A 17295-nucleotide genomic window follows, 5' to 3' on the forward strand; every position below is an offset into this window, starting at 1 on the left:
CCCACCTTCGTGCACTCACTCGCCTTTGCCCTTCCCCAGTTACCACACCAAACAAACGTTGATATCAAAGAAACGTTTAATAAGCTGCAATAAAATACGGACCTTTAGAAAGCTCATAGGGTGAATATCGACAGTGGAGGAAGAAAAGAAAACAAGGTGGTGGGAATCCTTGAGGAGTTCAGATCTGAGTCAGGGACCTTTTACCTGGAACAAGAACACAACTTCTTCCATAGGCTAGGATGAAATAAAAGACAGGAGCACAGAGTTCACAAAATGTCAACATTTAGAGAGTTGATACATATTCAAAGTTCAAATGACCCAGCTCTTATAGCTATACATATTGATTTAAAGCAACTTAATATAATTTTATTTTCTTTTTTTTTTATATACACTTTCAAAGGTTTGTCAGGTGAGGTATGTAAACATTATCTAATGGAAACCCCTCTCCACATTTCCAACTGAGAATTCACAGCAGACAGTTCATTTTCCCAACTCGCGACGCAGTACTTCCCACTCCCCAGAGCAGCCGGGAATGCCGTCCCAAGCCACGGCTCTCCCAGGTGCAGTCACCGGCTCCCATTTCCCATCGCTGGTCTGTACAGTTCACATTGCTTAGGCTCAAACATACAGTACCGGACAGGAGGACTTTTCAGCTCAGTGTCTAAAATTCATACAGAAACAAACAGAGAAACAAAACTCTCCCAGGGAAGTAGACACAGATGAAGGAAAAACATTTGCCGTCAGGGTGGAGATAATATTTAAATGCTGAGCATCTTATAAAAGAAAAATTTACTGGGTTGTTGTTGCCTTTTTTTCCCTTTTCTTTTCTTTTTTTTTCATACACACCTGTTCCAAGGGCAAAGGAAGCATGGGTCTGGCGAGGGCTCCTGCAGGGCCACGACCCGGCAGCACTCCCCGCTCCACCCTCCAAAGTCAGGGACCCATCACCATAAAAGTAGCAATGATCCTGCTGATGCTGCCCCACACAGACAGCCAGGCTGGGGGGAGCAGAGCCAGCAAACACTTCTAGGCAAAAAGGGATTAAAAAAAAATTAATAAGAAAAGTCCAAACACACTTAGGAAAAAACCAACCAAATGACCTTGAACCCCCTAGAAGGAGAATAAAAATTGCAGAATGGCAATCAAATGAGCAAACGACCTTCTGGAGCCAGCACTGGGATTGTAACAGCGACAGCAGTGCGCTCCCTTGGGTCACCCATACCCGCAGGAAGCGCAGGAGCCCTGAAGGCAGCTGCTTACTGCAGTAATTCGCTAGCAGGAGTTTGCTATCAGTTACTACCTACCCTACCCTGGCCGTTCTGGGGGGGCTGTTCCTTGGGGGTGACGGCAGCCCCCACCTCCTGCATCCCTGGGGACGCCTCCTTGGGCATCCCCAGGCCAAGAGCTGTCGTGTGTGTGTCCCCCCACCCCCATCATGCCGTGCTGGACTGAGCCCCCACTGGGAGTGGGGTTATTCCCACTGGGCCCCGAGCCCCAAGAGCCCCTGCCATCGAAGCAGACATTATTACTACAAATCTTATTGCTTGCAGTGCTCCCCGCCCCGGGGAACGGCCATCCCGGCCGGCCACGGGAGCTCACTGCCTCCCCGGGGACCGTGGCCATCGACCAGGTCTGACATCATCAAAATGAGATGAAGAGAAAGAGTTAATGCTTCAACTTTGATGTGACATAAAAAACCCAAACCAAACACCACCACCCCCACCCACCCCATCCCGACCCGTCCCCCCACGCAATAGCCAGCCCTTTGGTTGCGGCACGCTGGGCGATACAGCCCCACCAACCGACACACCAGTCAGAACAAGAACCTGTGGAAAGCCCATGAAATAAATATTAAAAAAAACTATTTACAATATTAGGTCTGTGAGCATGAAGTGAGAGAAAAATGCTTTTTCCTGCCCCCAAAAAGCTTAAAAAGTAGGTTAGCATCCTGCCGCCTAGCACAACACTATCTTACATGGCACCTACACATAATATATATTCACATTTCATTTTAAAATTAGGTACTCTTACAAACAGACTTAGAAAACATTGGCTAGCAACGCAGCCCGAGGGACCGCCCGGCCTCCCGACCCACACTGCGAACGCCGGCCGGCTGCACCCCAGCTCCTCCGGCTGCCCCCCAAGCTGCCAACGTGCCCTGAATCGAAACCGCCAGCTGCCCCCCCCGCCGCCCTTCGGGGAGGGGGTGGAAGTGCTCGTGAAAGAGAGGGCTTGTCCGCGGGGAGGGGAGGAGGAAGGACGGGGACCGTGATTTCTGCTAAGCCTAGGGGTGAGCTTAATACAAACAAGAACTCCTGAGAACATCTTAGAACAGATGGATTCATTTCACAACCACCAAGCTAAAGGATGGGCCGAACGGACGCTACGACACACGGAGGGGGGGACGCGCGCGATTGCGGGGACATCGTAGCCTCGTGGTTTGCTCAAAAAACCTACCGCTACAAGAAAAGCTGCAGTGGCGTTCCCTGGCAGGGGGGGCCTACCCCCGCCTTGCTCCCGGGCTGTCCAGGTGTACAGCCCGAGGATGCGGACCCGAGCACGCCTTGGCTGGGGCTCAGCCCTCTTTCCCCGGCACGACTGCCGGTGGTGGGAAGGCCAGAGCCCAAGCCGGACGGCAGAATGCACTTCCCTGCTGCCCCAGGCACTGCCCATGCCTGCGGGAGGCTGGGAACTGCAGTTTTCCCAGTTGCCTTCAACTGGGAATGCAGTTGTCAGGCTGAAAGAATACGAGCTGGAGAGAGAAACTGCCCATCAGTTAGAGTAGGGCAGCAGTACATCTGTGTCCTTCTGAGATTGAGTCTCTATTTCCCAGGGGGTTAGCAGGGGCTGGCAGAGCTTTTGGAAACACCAGCATTCCCAGAGGTGCCGTGCAAGCGGCTGGGACGCGAGCTGGGCTGCAGCTTCGCTCATGCACACGCAGGCAAAAAGCGGCTCGGGCAGCTCGCCAGCCCACTCGGTCCAGCACTGCATGGCTCCCCTCAGCACGGGAGGGACAGGGATGCGGAGAGCAGCGGGGACGAGTTCATCCTGCTCTCCCAGCTCACGGAGGATGATCACCAATGCAGCAGAAAGTTTGCTGAAAGCGTCAGCACCGGCTAAACAGTTCTTTGGAAAAGGTTTGCTGCAAATGCGTCTCACTGATGTGTTGGCAGTTGAACACAGAAACACCGCTGCACGCAGCAAACACGAGCAAAAAGGACCTCATTAGTGATGAATATAAACACGTGCACACCTTGGATATACTGCATGCATCCCGTCAGCAGAGAAACCCATTCCAGGGCTAGCATTGCTAGACAAGACCCTAACAGCTACAGATACAAGGAGCCATCCTGGGCTCACACTGCTCTTGCTGCAGCCCTCAACCCCCCACAGGTAGATTTTGACTCTGAGCTCAGCAAAGCCAGCCCCTCCCAGAGTTTAGGTAAGGTAGATGGTTCCTGACCACGTGAAGTGTGAAGACCCACCTGGAGCTGCCGATGACAAGGTGAGAGAGGAAAAGGTAACTGTGCCAGTGAGAGAGGGGGGCTGGCAGCCAAGGGACAGTAAGAACATCTGTGGAGGTGCAGAGCTAAGAAGATGCTGCTCCTGGTACATGGACCAGGGAGCTGGGATGGAGACTAGTTTCAGGAATAGGATGAGAAAGTGGCCAGCAAGGAAAGCCAAAGTAATGGAAAGAGAAGAGGTCTGTTTTGTGGGACACAGCACTTCTGCTGAAATCCAGAGCTGAAGAAGCAGAGCAGGGAGCTGTGGGGTGGCCCGGAGGAGGAGGCGCGCAATGAGGCTGTGGAGCTGAGGATGGCACTGTGGTAGTGCCAGTGGGCAGCTCTGCACCATAGCAAACGGAAACACACTCCATGCCCGTGTGGAATAAGGCAACAAATCGTGTTGCTTATTTCCTTCCATTCATTAAGATTGTCTGCAGCTCCCTGTGCATCCCTTGCATTACACAGAAGCTGCATTTATTGGAAACAGGTTGCTCCAAAGCAGGGGCCGTGCCTCAGCAGCACACCTCACCGCTGCCTCGCTGCAGAACAAACAGACACAGGTAGCGCATGTCCCAAGTCGTTAATAAAGAGCAACAGGTTATATATATATGGTATTACCTCTACTTATTTTTGTGTCTCTTGTGCACTGCTCTAGCTGAAACGTAGCTGTGTGGAGAGAGGAAACTGGAAAGTAAAATTGGAAGAGAGTAATGCAACACGAGGACTGATTGGGAAAAATAGAAAGATGAAAAAATTCAAACATCTGAGCACTGATAAAGAAAATGAAGCTATCCAGGCAATGCCACCCTGCCAGGCAGTCACCTCACATGCAGACCCTTTAATTTGCTAGCAAATTAAATTGAAATTTAATTTTCTAGCAAGTTACAGCATTCCTCCTTCCTGCCCCAAAATAAAGCACTCACAAAAGCAAGCATTAAGTATATTAAAAGCAGGTCTTTTAGTCTGCAAGTCCTGCAGCTACTACTGGTATCAAGTGGAGAATGCACAGAGGAGAGGCAGAGGGGCCAAAGACGGCATCTCCCGGAGCAGTGACAGCAAGGAAAGGAGCCCAGCAAGGAGCTGGGGGTTTCCTCAGAGCAGAAAACCTTAATGCTTTTCTAGAGATGACGACCACTGCTGGCCTACCTCACCCCTGGGGCATCCTCCCCTGGGGTAACCCAAAGGATTGCACAAATCTGTAATTCAGAGAACTTGTACTAAAGCACTGATATTCCCACCTCGGGGTGGGCTGGAAAGGTCAAGCCCCAAGTGCTTGCTGCAATAACTCAGTCACAGGCAATGGCTTCACCCTACCCATCCCTCAGCAAACAAGCCTGACCTCTGCAAAGACTACCTGCATGAGTTAAACCCACCACTCAGCGCAGCAGTTGCAGGAGGAAACACTCCTGTCAGCTCCTCACAAACAGCATGATGTAGAGAAGAATCACTCCAGTTTTCCTCAAAACTGTAATTTTTAAGTAAGGGGGAGTTGTTGGGAGGAAAAGAGAGGAGGCAGAGAGCGGAGCAGCTCTGAGTAGGTTTTTTTGTGCCCAGCGGGGAGAGCCCTGCAGGGACTGCGGCACCAGGGACCAGACCCAAGAACAGTGGAGCAAGGGGGTCCCTGTTGACAAGACCCCAGACCATCTCACCCATGGGACAGCCCCATGGCTCGGCACGTCTGGCAAACCTGCTGCTCCCTGTCCCTGCAGATGCCTAAGGTGCTGCTCTGCCATCTGCCCACCTGAGCTAGGTGCCCACGAGGGACAGGCAGTACACTCCTCGCCTGGTCTGGTCCCAGGCAGCAGGCTGGGGCAATTGTATTGAAAAATGTTTTTCTTTGAAGAAAAACCTCAGAATTATTTGCTTTTTCTTCATTTGCTTTCTGAAGACAAGAATAACAACTCACAGCCCAGCCCAGAATCCTCTTTTCAGCCCCATCCTGACAAAAAACGCGCCCTCTACCTTTCCTCATTAAAGGGTGCAGAAGTTCAGATTTACACCTATGAGGCACAGCCCAGCTCCTGTTAAAAGTCAATAGGGTCTTTGCACAGATTTCCTGAGTGTTACTTTTTGTGCAGACATGCTGGATCTAACGTGGGAAAGCCAAGGCTTGCCGAACGCCTCTGGCATCCCCCAGGAAGGGACAGAGCTGCTGGCTGAAGGCGATCAGAGCCTGGGACAAGCTGCAGGCACTTTGAGTCTCAGGCCACGTTGCCTGCACACTGTCCAGCCAATGCCACCTCACTCCATCCCGAAGCCCTGTGACTCCTACAGCATCTGCTGACAGGGCTTTGTCCCATAGAGACCTGCCTTCAGCACAGGAAATCTCCATCCAACTAAGCTGAAACACAGCAGTATGACAGAAAACTACAGACCGAGACTGGAAATTCAAAGGGCTGGGAGGAATATGGTTGTCCTTTTAGTATCTCTGATTTCTCCCCGTGGCAGGTCCTGGTCATTCCTCTCCAGAGCCGATGCCTGGCAGGGACGCTGTTGGGAACCTCAGTGCACTGATCCCACCACCGCCTAAGCCAAGCTGTGCGCGCTGAACTGGGACAGGCACCCAGGTCCTGCACCAGTGTGACACCTGCCATCTCCCACCCTTGCCATGCTGAGCCAACTGGTGCCAGTGGAGCCCCAGGGTGCAGGAAGGCAGCCGGGAGGCTGGAGCAGCCAGCAGCACCCCATCCAGAAAGCCTACCTCCACTTGCTTTGTTGAGGTTTTTATCCTATTGAGGTTCCTACTCCCAGAAGCACAGAAGATGGAGAGCAGAGCAGCCTGCATTTACGAGCAGCTAAAAAATTAGAAAGCAAGAGAGAGGGAAAGACCTGAGGAGCACTCGGTGCATGGGGCCCCGCACGGCTCTGCAGGCGCAGCCTAGCGCAGGTGCTTCGGGAGTGATGGTGAAGGATGGAGAAAGAGAGGTTGTGAAGGATGGGGAAAAGGGGGTTTGCTGCTGGGGAGCAGCACGAGGAGTGGAGGTAAGAGGGGTGCTCACACACATGCCTGGCCCAGAGGAAGGAGGGGAAATGCCGGGCCCGCATGCCTGCCGAGAGGCAGGAGGTTAGAAGAGGACCGTAAGTACAGATGGAGAAGCAAGAAGGAAAGACAACCCGTAAGAAAGGTACAGATCAGTCATTTAACTGCCATCAGTGCACTCCTGCCTCACACCTCTCCTGAAACGCTTTTAAATCTTTTCTGATGGAATGTTTGACATATTTAATGCATGCAGTAAAAATTAAAGTAATAGATAACTTCATATTAATCTGTACAGGGACTGACAGGCTAGATTTAATCACTTCCTAGCTGTTCAGAGAGTTAACTTATTCTAGGATGATTCAAAGGAAAAGTAAAGGTGGGGTTTTTTTCTTTAAATCAGCCATTTCATAGTAAGAGAAAAATGTGCCGCAGCCTCGTGTGCGTCAGCGCTGGGGGAAGGGAATACCTGCAAGAGAGCCAGAGGTGCTCTGCAAGGGGCGTGTGAATCTCAAACGCCTTGCTTCATCCTCTAAATAGGTACAATGAAAGATTTAAAGATGATTATTTGCTTTCCACCTTCAGTCCACAGGTTCGGGGATCTGGGTTCAAAAAGCAATTCCCATTGCAGCAGAGCCCTCTATAGCCTCTGCCCCCAGGGCAGGCATCTCTTGAATGAGTGGCCTGCACCAGAGCCTTACTCTGAGCAGGGACAAGGAGCTGAGCAAGGAGCGGCAAGTGTCTCTTAAAGGTTGGGCAACCCCAGAGCCCACACGGTGCCCTCTTGGGCATCGCTGCTTTCTGCACAGGAGGAGGCTTGCATCGGGATTCACGCAAACGGACTTTGTGCAGCGACGCCAAGTGAAGCCGTGGAGATGCAACGGCTGAGGAGGGCCCTTTCCCCGAGCACAGACCGCAGCAGTCCCTTCTCAGCCACCGAGCATCCCTACCCAGCAGAGCCAGCACAGCCACATGCTCTGTGCACTTCTAACAGGTTTTTCTCAGAGGTGCTAGGCACCGTGACCCTGCTCTGCCACTGCAGACTCCCAGCAGGCTTTTAAATGTGCTGCAGAGGCTTGCAGAGGAGCCCTGCAAAGGCGTCGTGCAGGACAGGGCAGAGGCTTGGCTGCTTTCAGACTACACAGCACCAGACACGAGCAAGAACAAACCAACCGCAACTTGCTAGTAAAACTATGAAATGCAAATTATGGTAAAAAATAAACTTAAGTCAGTCCCTTCTCTCAATCCTATTCCAGCTGCAAATCCTGGCTTAAGAGGGTGCTAGGCGAGACGTGTACAAGAGCACAGGGTGAGGGCCAGTGCTCCCCTTTTGCAGAGCACCAACATCAGAAGAAGCTCGAGCCCATAAGAAGGGAGAGATTCAACCTTCAGCAAAGCACTGCGGAAACTGCTTTGCCGTCAGAGACCACAGAAATCACCACGAGCGCAGCAAAATGGGAGAAGGAGGTCTGTCCAGAAGCAGGGCACAGCAGGACCGGTTCATCCCTGAAGCCAGCAAGAAATAAAGACGGATACAGCCCAGCATGCCTGCCCGGCAGCAGTGGATGCGGCAGCCTGGTACCCGCAGCATCTCCTCCGCCGCCTCCACCTGAGCGGGACCTCCCCACCCCATGGGCTGTGCAATGGGGGAGTGAGGCAGCCATCAGCAGTACACACACCAGTAGCTAATTAATACTTTTATGCAGGTAACAGTATGGGACACCAGCAGCTGCTACTAACGAACCGACAAAGGACAGATTTCGCCTTTCTCTCCCTCACTGATGGGAAATGGTTTTGGTTTTGCTTTAAATGCCACTAAGAAGACAGACAGAAGGAGGACTCTGAAGGAAAGGGAAATGTTTGCGTGCACGCAAAGGCTGCTGAAAGCTACTTCATGTGCACGAAGGTGGTTTTCTTTCTGCTACAGTACAAGTGCTTGTGCCTCAAGTATAAAACGCAAGCCTCCAAATCACACAGACGAGCTTCTTATTTTTATTTTTAAAGTGATAAATAAGGCACTGTACTTTTAACTAAAACTGCCTGGTTCCAAGTTTAAAAAAAACCAAGGAACGTTCAAACTGCAGAAACTTCCTTCTGAACAGCAGAGCCAGACAGGCCGACCTCTTCTCTGTCCGAGACACATCTGCCGATGCCTAAAATCACGGGCATTATCCTTTAACTGCGGATTTTTAAAGGCTTGCTACAGCTTATAAAAGCAGCTTTAGTTAATGCATGGTAAAGGGTTACTACTATACATCAGTTTTGTACATGGCTACCGGTTCTTTGCTATTTCGTGTCCAGTCGCGAGCGTTTGCTGTGCGAACAGTCCACTTTTGCCCTCAGCTTCCTCTTGCCCTGCGACCCGCTGCTCTCCTGCATCTTCCTCATGGACCTCGTCAGGGTCTTCCCTCCGCTGGGCTTCTTGTTGGCCATCTTCTGCGACCTTGTGGAGGACTCCCCCAGGGGCTTCTGCTTTGGGGACTTGGCCAGCTCCTCGTGGCCAGGAGGCAGCACGGCCCGTCTGCTTGTGTTCTCCTTGCCCTTCCGCATGGGGAGCCGCACCTTCTCCAGCTGCCTTTTGGGGACTCTCTTCTCTTTCAAAGACATTTTTCTAGCCAGCTTATTGCTCCTCTCCATGGCGGCCTGCTTTCGGGTGGCAGGAGCTTTCGTGCTGACCTCCGAATGCTTTATTTTACTGGCCTTCTTGGCAGGCAGCTTGTCCTTGGTGGAAGAGCTGGACCGCTCCTGGGTGCTCCCGCTCTCCTTCAGCGTCCTCTTCTTCCTGCTGAGCTGGAGGTCGGCTTTGGGCGAGAGGTCCTCCTGGGACCTGCTCTTCCCCTTCCGCCCCTTCCCCGTCCCATCCACTGATGGAGATTTAGCGGGAAAGGCATCTGCTTTGATCTGCAAGGCCAACTTTGGAGACATCAGCGGGTTGATGCACACGCTTTTCCGGCTCTGCCTGCTCTCCAGGGACGGGTGGTCCCCTGGGCCATCACTCTTCTTCTCTGCCTTCACCATGCGGTGCTGGGCTCGCAGCTTGCCCCGCAGGTTGGAGTATTTGCGCAGGATCCGGGTGCTGGCCTGCGTGGGCAAGCTGGGGGCAGGCTGGATGGTTTTGTCTTCGCTCAGGTCCTCTGTGCCAGCGTCAGTGGGAGACGTCTGGCTGGGAGCGGTGGCTTCTTCAGCCTCTGCTTTATCAGCATTCTCCCGAATTTTGGCCCAAAGCTTTTGGTTCTTCAGGTTATTCCGAGCCGGGGTAGTGGCAGCAAACTTCTTGAGATGTTTTTTCAAACGTTCTGCTTGCAGTGAACTGGGGTAGAGACTGGAGGAGGAATATTTCTGCATGGGGACTTTGATGGGGGGGATCTCCCCTGGGAGACGGGTGTTGAGTTTCTTCACGATCACAAGAGACCTGGTTTCGGTCGTCTCCAGAAACCACTGGCAGATGTCGGACAGCTTAAAGGCCTTCATAAACAGCATCTGGACAGGAGAAAGCTTCTGCACTTCCAGCGTGCCTCTACTTTTCCGTGTCCTTTTCTTACTTTTCCAAATCTCCTTCAGTTTGTCGGCTTTGTTCTTTACCTTGGGGGTTGGCTGCACCTCCTTCTCCAGCTGAATCCAGCCCTTCTGAACTTTCATGTACTGGGTGTTGAACTCAGCAATGAGCTCCTGGTTCTCCTCTTCAGCACACCACTCCATGAACTTTGGTTTGCTGTCAGCCGTGTCTATGTCCTCCAACGCTGAGGAGTTGTCATTCCCTGAACTACTTTCGTCCCTCAGTTTGGGGATCGCTTGCACAGACTCCTTCCCTGGTGTGCTCTTTTTTGTGGTGTCTACAGGTGCAGGTGCATGTCTTAAGTTATAAAACTGCAGGGCAACCTTTTTATGCTTCACAGCCTTTGCTGGAAGATGCTTGCTTCCACCTCTGCTGCTGGGACATGGAGGTGAATTGGCCACCGGCTTGTAGTTCTCCAGCTTGCCCATGTCCATGGCACTGTCAGAGCCCTCCTCATCCTTTGTGCTGGCATCGCCTGGTTTCACATCCACTTGCTTGGCATCATTTGTAGGCACGCTGCTCTCCAGAGGGAGGGGAATACTTCTCTTCTCAGAATCAGCCTGGATGCTTATTTCCAGCATCTCTCCTGGTTGACTTTGGCTGCCATTAGCAGGGGGGTCGTCTTTAGAGGAATTTTCTACCTCTGACGCAGTCTCTTTCACTAAGATGCTTTTATAGGTTTGTCTGGTAGTGACACCATTCTCCTCACCTGGCCGCTGCTCAGCGATGCTCTCTGGAGCCTGGTCAGTGCCCGGCCCCTCGCTGGTTTTGAGCAGCACATTGGGGAAGCAGTCGTTTGGGAAGTGCAGGGATGCTGCCCTATCCAGGTGCACTTCTCTCTTGAACCGCTTAGCGCCAGGACTCTTGGAGAGTTTGACCTGAAGGCAAGGAAGATGCACAGAGCTGGAAGAACCTGTGTCCTCAGCACTGCCCTCAGTGGGTGACTGGGATTGCTGGCTTCGGAGACGCCGGTCTGATGCCACAAGCACTCTCCTGCCTTTTTTTCGCTTCTTATCTAGACTGTCTTTGGAAGAGACAGAGTCTTTCCCTGCAGTGTCTGAGCCGTCAGGTTCAGGCAGCATTTCCCCTTCAACGGGCTCTTTTTCACCTGCTGGGCTGTTATTCTGCACTGCCTCCCCTTCTGAGATTTCGGGGAGGGCTGTGCTGGCCAGCACAGCCTCCTCTTGCTCGAGGGAGCCGTCACCCACCATACCCGATAATTCGGCTTCTGATTCAGCATCGATGTTTTTGTTCACATCCATGCACTGCAAGGTGGCAGGTGGCTCCAGGGGGCTCTCCCTGTCCACGGTGGCAGGGGGTTCATCAGGAGCCTGCCGGCCTGGAGAGCATGGGGAGGGCTCTGCTGGACACAGCCCACAGGCCTCTGTGTCTCCCACGCCTGGAAGCTGGGCAGGATCCCTGGCACCATCATGGGCCAGGGGTGCTGCATCCGCAGCGGCGGAGGGCTGCAAGGGGGACTTTGGCTCCGGGCTGGCCGGAAGGTCCGGATCAGTTTGTACGCCAGAGCCTGGACAACCTTCCTCTCCTCCGGGTGCTTCTGAGATGGGAAGGGCAGCAAAATTGGCAGCCTGCCCGCCACCACCGCTGTCCCCAGAGGAGCCCAGGCTGCTGCCAGCCTCCCAGGGGATGGTGCCTCCAGCTCTCGTCCCCCCTCCTTCGGCGGGAGGGGAGCCAGGGGGTGGCGAGCTGGCCAAGCTGTCCTCTTTCTGGGGGCTGGGTGGAGCAGAGAGGGAGAAGAAGGGCACGACCATGGTGGCTTCCCTCGACCGCAGTGCCCGGGTATCCCGGGGCTGCACAGAGCCCAGCTCAGCTCTCTCTTTCGTTTCACGGCTGGTTGGTGCCCCTTTAGCCAGGAGCCTCAGGGAAACCCTCTTCTCGCCTTCCCGTCCTGCCCCTGCAGACCCCCCCACCGAGAGCACCAGGGGTGGCTTAGCGCTTACAAGGGTCTCTGTTCGCAGTGCCGGGCTGCTCCCCCTCTCCTCCATCCGGGAGCTCTTAACCAGCGTGCGGACAGTCGGGAGCTCGCAGCACTCCCCATTGAAGTAGTACCCCCGCGTGCTCTTCCTCGCCGTCTTGCGGGACGACACCGACCGCTGGCTCTCGAAATGGCACTCGGTGATGGGCTGGCTGATGTAGACCACGTCGCACTGGTTGTCGTAGTCGTTGATCCTCAGCCCCGACGCCTTCTTGCTCTTCCGAGTGGATCTGAGGGAGGCTGCCTTGGCGCGGGGGTGCCCGCTGGGGGTCCGGTGGGCGGCTGGCGCAGCGCCGGCGGGCAGCCAGCCCTCTTTGGACTTGTCGAGAGGGCCCTTGTCGGCCGGGTGCAGGTGGCAGCCTGCCTTGCCCTTGGCCACGGCGTGCAGGTGGTTTTCTTGCTTTGGTCTTGCATCTTGTTCTTTTGCGTCTAAGTCCTGGTGCAAAGATGCTTTCGAGCTGCATTGCAAAGTGTTCTCTTTGTCGGCTCTGCGAGGGGGGGTCACCGCAAAGCCAGGATCCCAGGACTCTTCCGGCAGAGCTCTGAAAGAGCTCTTTTGGGACCCCAGACAGCTGTCTAAGCTGTCCTCGCTGCCGTTCACATTTGCCACTTTGACCGAGATATAACCTTCCACAAGAGTCTTACCTGCTAGCTGCTCTTTATTGTCCTCACACTTTCTGACACCGGCTTCTTGCTCGTGTCCAGCAGCTTGCTGCCCTTCCAGGCTCTTCACGGCATGATGGAAATTCAAAGAGGAAGAGTTCAACGTGCTGAGGTATCCTTGGGTGGAGTTATCCTTTGGACTAGCAGAACGAAGCCTGGTGATGGGGAGCTCGAAGTCCCTTCTCAAAGCAGGACTGGAGCTCTCTGCTCTGTCCAGAGACTTCAGCTCTGCCGGCTGCTTCGGGGCTTGTCCTGTAACATGCAGGGGGACATCGGACCCCGACTGTCCCAGGTCTGAGGAAGAAGGGGGCTTTGATTCAGTACAAGTACCACCCTTATCATGATTTTCAGTGCTTCGCTGGCTACAACCAGAGCCACAAGTAGAGGCCTCCATGCTCTTGGATTCAGACAACTGCTGGCCTTCAGAGTCTGGTTGTACTTCAGTGTATATGTCGTTTAGCACACGAATGAATTGCTTCTGGTGATGTGTACACAGTCTGACCATAAACTTTTCCAGTGGAGACTTCGGCTGATTGTTAGAGTCTATTGCTATTGTCTCTGCTGCATCCTCACTAGAGAGACAAAGAGAGAAGCAATCAGTAACATGTCCCAGGGAATAAAAGTTTATGCTGCAAAACTGGAATAACACTTCTCCTCCCACTCAGGCATATTGCTTGCCCGACCTCCAGGTGAGATCAAGCATCCTGTTGTTACAGGACTGACAGGTATCCCTTCAGTCCCCAGTGTGCACACTTATGTATGCATACTGCCGGCAGGACATGGACTGTACTTTTGTTTGTCTCCCACTGCCAGAGCACCCATAATTACACTTCTGCCTAGGACATCCTGGTGTGTAGGCACCCATGTGACATGTTCAAAGCAAACCTAAATTTCCCAGTGAGAATCACATTTAGTATCTGCATGGTGCCCAGTGTAGAAGGCCCAGCACTTCTGGGACCCACCAGGATGACTGCACATGTCTCCATGCTCGATCTGCACAGCCAGGCTGGGTGGGAGCAGAGCAGCATCCCAGCTGGGCAGCCAGATGCCAGAAATCTTGAACTACGATAAGTCTTCAACTTCTGCTTATGCTTCGGTGGCAGAAGATGGGTCTAGGGCAAACTGAGCAGATCTAAGCCTCCTCCGTAATCAGTGCAGAAATTTTGGCGAGCTCCCAGCCTGCATGACGTGCAGGCAGCAATGCACCCTTGTGTGGTGCAGTGCCTTGCCATTTGCACTGACCTTTGATTTACTGCCATTTAAGAAAGTGGCTCTGCAGCTGATGGGCTGACTGTCAATGTGCAGTGGTCACTCAGAACGGTCTGCTTCTACAGCACAAGATCACTGCCACTAGCTAGCTCTCAAACCGAGACGATTATCATTTACCTGCTTGGCAGAGGCAATTAATTAGGACTTATTGGTGGAGAGGTTAAGGGATAATTACTCAGTGTTTGCATGAACTCATCAGGAGTGCCATGCCAGGTGCTATTATCGAGACCGTATCTGTTCCCAGTGGCAGCACAGGCGATTCCTGCCCAGTCCTCGCCACACCGAGGGGGCTACGTGCCTTGGCACCCACGCTGCCTGGCACAGAATCTTTGCCAGCAACGCCAGGTTGCTTTGTAGTAACAGTTGCACTTTGCACCTCCTGGCCTTGTACCGGAGGACTGAAAGTCGTTCCCCCCGCCTCAGCCTTGCTCTCCCCCCTTGCTCTCCCCCCCAGCATTGGACACCAACCTCACTTGCTCAGCTGGGCTGAGGAGGGCAACGCTTATTGCAGGGTTCAGAGCCAGGGTTGGGAAAAGAAAAGAAGCTTTATCCAGAGTGGGTTTTCCCTCCCCAAGCTGCCAGGCGCAGGGCTAGACAGGCAGACAGGGAGGAAGAGCCCCAGCTCAGAGGAGCCATCGGCAGAGAGGAGGAGGGAAAGCCAGGGACCAGAGCCGGCCATGCTCGGTGGCAGCCGGCATGCCGGAGCCGGCCCGGGCAGCCCTCACCTGCCGCTTACTTACTGCTTGCTGGCCGCTTTCTTTGAACTGACAAGTGCCAGGGAGGCACCTCCAGCAACCCTGCTTCCCCCCGGCTCGTGAGGTCTGCCCCCGTACTCGGCAAAGGGCAGGGAAAGGTGCCCGGGGGCCGCTTCGGACCCCACGCTGGCCAGGTGGCACCCGGTCTCCTCTTCACCCAGAAATGCTAGGCTGCAGCCAAGACTGCCATGAGCATCTGCTAGCCAGCCCTTTGCTTTCCAGTTTGCCCAAATTTTTAAGCATAATGAGGCTGAGCCTCTCAATCACGGCTACTCAGTTTCCTTAAAGGCTTCTTGAGCAGGGTTTTCCCAAAACCACCCAGAAAGGCTGAGCGAGCTCAGCTTGCCAAATGTGCTCCGGCACCTCCAGAACATACTCCCGGGGTTAGCGATAAACAACGTACCTCGAGACTGCTTTACTACACCCGGGCAAGAAAAACACCCTTCAGCAACGGTCTCAACTGGTTCTACCTGGCGCTGTGATGACTTTCAATTTGCAATGCCTGGGATTAGTTTAAATAAAAATGCTCAGGTACAACCTGGCCCCTCTCCAGATCCCTGCATGGGAAGGGTTATGTCAGCCAGGATCTCTTACACAGCCCAGCTCCTCCCCTTGCCCTGCTGAATAACAAAGGAGATGATAAAAAACCTTTCACCCCCCCTGCAAGAGGAGGGCTTGGAGCAGGGGGCTTTGCGAAGAGGCAGAGCTCAGCACAACTTTTTTTCCACCTTTGCAAAGAGGGCGGTTGCTTTCCTCTTGCCTGCACACAAGCCCAGCTCCTAAGAGTGGCAGCCATCTTCCCCCAGCAAGACCGAATTTATAACGGCAGCAGCAGAGGTGTGGCCCTGCCCCGGCCCACCCTGCCGCCACGCTCCTCGGGCTCCTTGGGCAACCTCGGGAAGCGGTTTCGGTGGCAAAACAGCCAACTCCCTCCTTGCCAGGGCACCTTCGGGTGCTACAGGCAAATGGCTGCAAAAGAAGAGCCCATGGCGTAGGCGAAGCGGTTGCCCGGGTGGGTGGCAAGGAAGAAAAGGCGAGCTACAGGCTGGGCGATGCCTGGTGAGGGAGGAGGTTGTGGGTCTGCGTACAGAGTCCCTAATTTGGGAGAAGGGACCAAAGTGGCCGGGCACAACCCTTCCTCGCCTTGCAGTAGCAATGCCAAATGCAGCTGGTCGCAGTTCAAGCCTGCTTTGCATTGGTGTGCGGGGCTGGAAAAGACCTGTGTCCTGCTTGTATAGCAGAGGGGACCTGGGCTCACTGGTCCTAAAGGCTCCAGGGTGGCATTTCTGCCTTGCCTTCAACTAGTTTCTTCCTCTGAAGTGTGACTGAGGCCACGGTGCCTGTTTTCACCTTACTTGCCCCACTGTACTCCAAGGAGTCAATATGAGATACACACAGCTTGTCAAGCTGTAAATTTAAAAAACAGAGATAAATATTTTTCCTGCTTGATAAAGGAAATAAATCCATTCAGCCTTGATGCCCTTTGTCCTTAGGAAACTCATCTCACACTCAGTGACACAGTTCAGCTGCTTCTGCAGGCGTGTTGTATTCAGGGTCCTCTGCTTTCACATCACTTTGGCTCAAAGATAGGCTGCAACTTCTCGCCTTGAGCTCATCTGCTCCTTCCCCAGCCCACCCCTGTTTGGGTACTGCAGGCAGTAACCCCTTTTTCTCCGTTTCAAAGGATAACCTTGAGGCAGAGTTCTGTCCGTCACCTGCAGCGGGGCTCTGAACACGGCTGGATCCCATCTCAGTCCTTCTTCTCCCTGTCCCCCCAGGGTGCCGAGACGCAGCCTGTACCTCTTCATCCCCAGATCTCCCAGAAACAGCTCTGTGCTCCCTGGGACCCAGTAATCTGTGCGCCTTGGTAGCTGCCCAGCATTTCCCACCATTCCTGTCTGTTCTAGCTATTATTACTAAATAAAACTTGCCCATGGCCACTCTCTTGCCTGGCGGCCGATGGATGAAGGATTGCCTGCATCCTCTCTACTTAAGGCAGTTTTGGAGAAGAGCTTCTTTCATGCTCAGGTGTAATAGAAGAGTTTATTTCAAGTGCTCCACAGCTTCAGGCAGGCTTGCTTACGGATTGTGTAAACTGTTGCAGAGAAACTATTTATTTACGTGGCTTATCAGTGAGGAGAGGAGAGGTGAGCTGATTGCAGAGCTGAAGTGCCTTCCCGGGGGAAGGTGCTGGCTACTAACAGGCTCCTCATCCCTGCCGGCAAAGGCGCAGCAGGAGCTGAAGACCGACTGGCAAACGCAGAGGATGGGAATTGGGAACATGGTTTTAAACAGGAGGAAAAATTGTTCTCGAGAAGCAGCCACCCCTGTCTCCGAAGAGCCTGCCTTTCGGGAGGGACAGGTCAGCCCGGCAGAAGCTGCTGGGCTCAGCAGACAAGTGAGGGAGCCCGGGGCTGCCCATACCGTCTGCAGCCTCTCCCCGGTGCCCACGCTCACCCCTTCCCACAGGGCTTGGCCTGAGGCTCTCTTAGGTTTGGGTGTGTATGAGGAATGTGTCATCTCTCTCAAGGGCTGGAGAAGCCACAAGCCTACTGCAGCTCCGTGGCTGGGGA

At 53.6% G+C, this 17295-nt stretch overlaps 1 protein-coding gene across 8 annotated transcripts in view; it reads right to left on the reverse strand.

The window, feature by feature from the left end:
• Positions 1 to 58: 58 nt before the first annotated feature.
• LCOR (ligand dependent nuclear receptor corepressor) overlaps positions 59 to 17295 on the reverse strand; it is a 91093-nt gene continuing 73856 nt past the window's right edge. For all 8 annotated transcript variants that reach the window (XM_069796788.1, XM_069796785.1, XM_069796783.1 and 5 more), the window contains one exon: positions 59 to 13270. In XM_069796788.1, coding sequence (XP_069652889.1) covers positions 8770 to 13270 — 4501 coding nt within the window. In that variant the 3' untranslated portion in view covers positions 59 to 8769. The remainder of the gene's footprint in view (positions 13271 to 17295) is intronic.

The sequence above is a fragment of the Haliaeetus albicilla genome, chromosome 11, assembly GCF_947461875.1.
Source record: "Haliaeetus albicilla chromosome 11, bHalAlb1.1, whole genome shotgun sequence".
Classification (NCBI taxonomy): Eukaryota; Metazoa; Chordata; class Aves; order Accipitriformes; family Accipitridae; genus Haliaeetus; species Haliaeetus albicilla.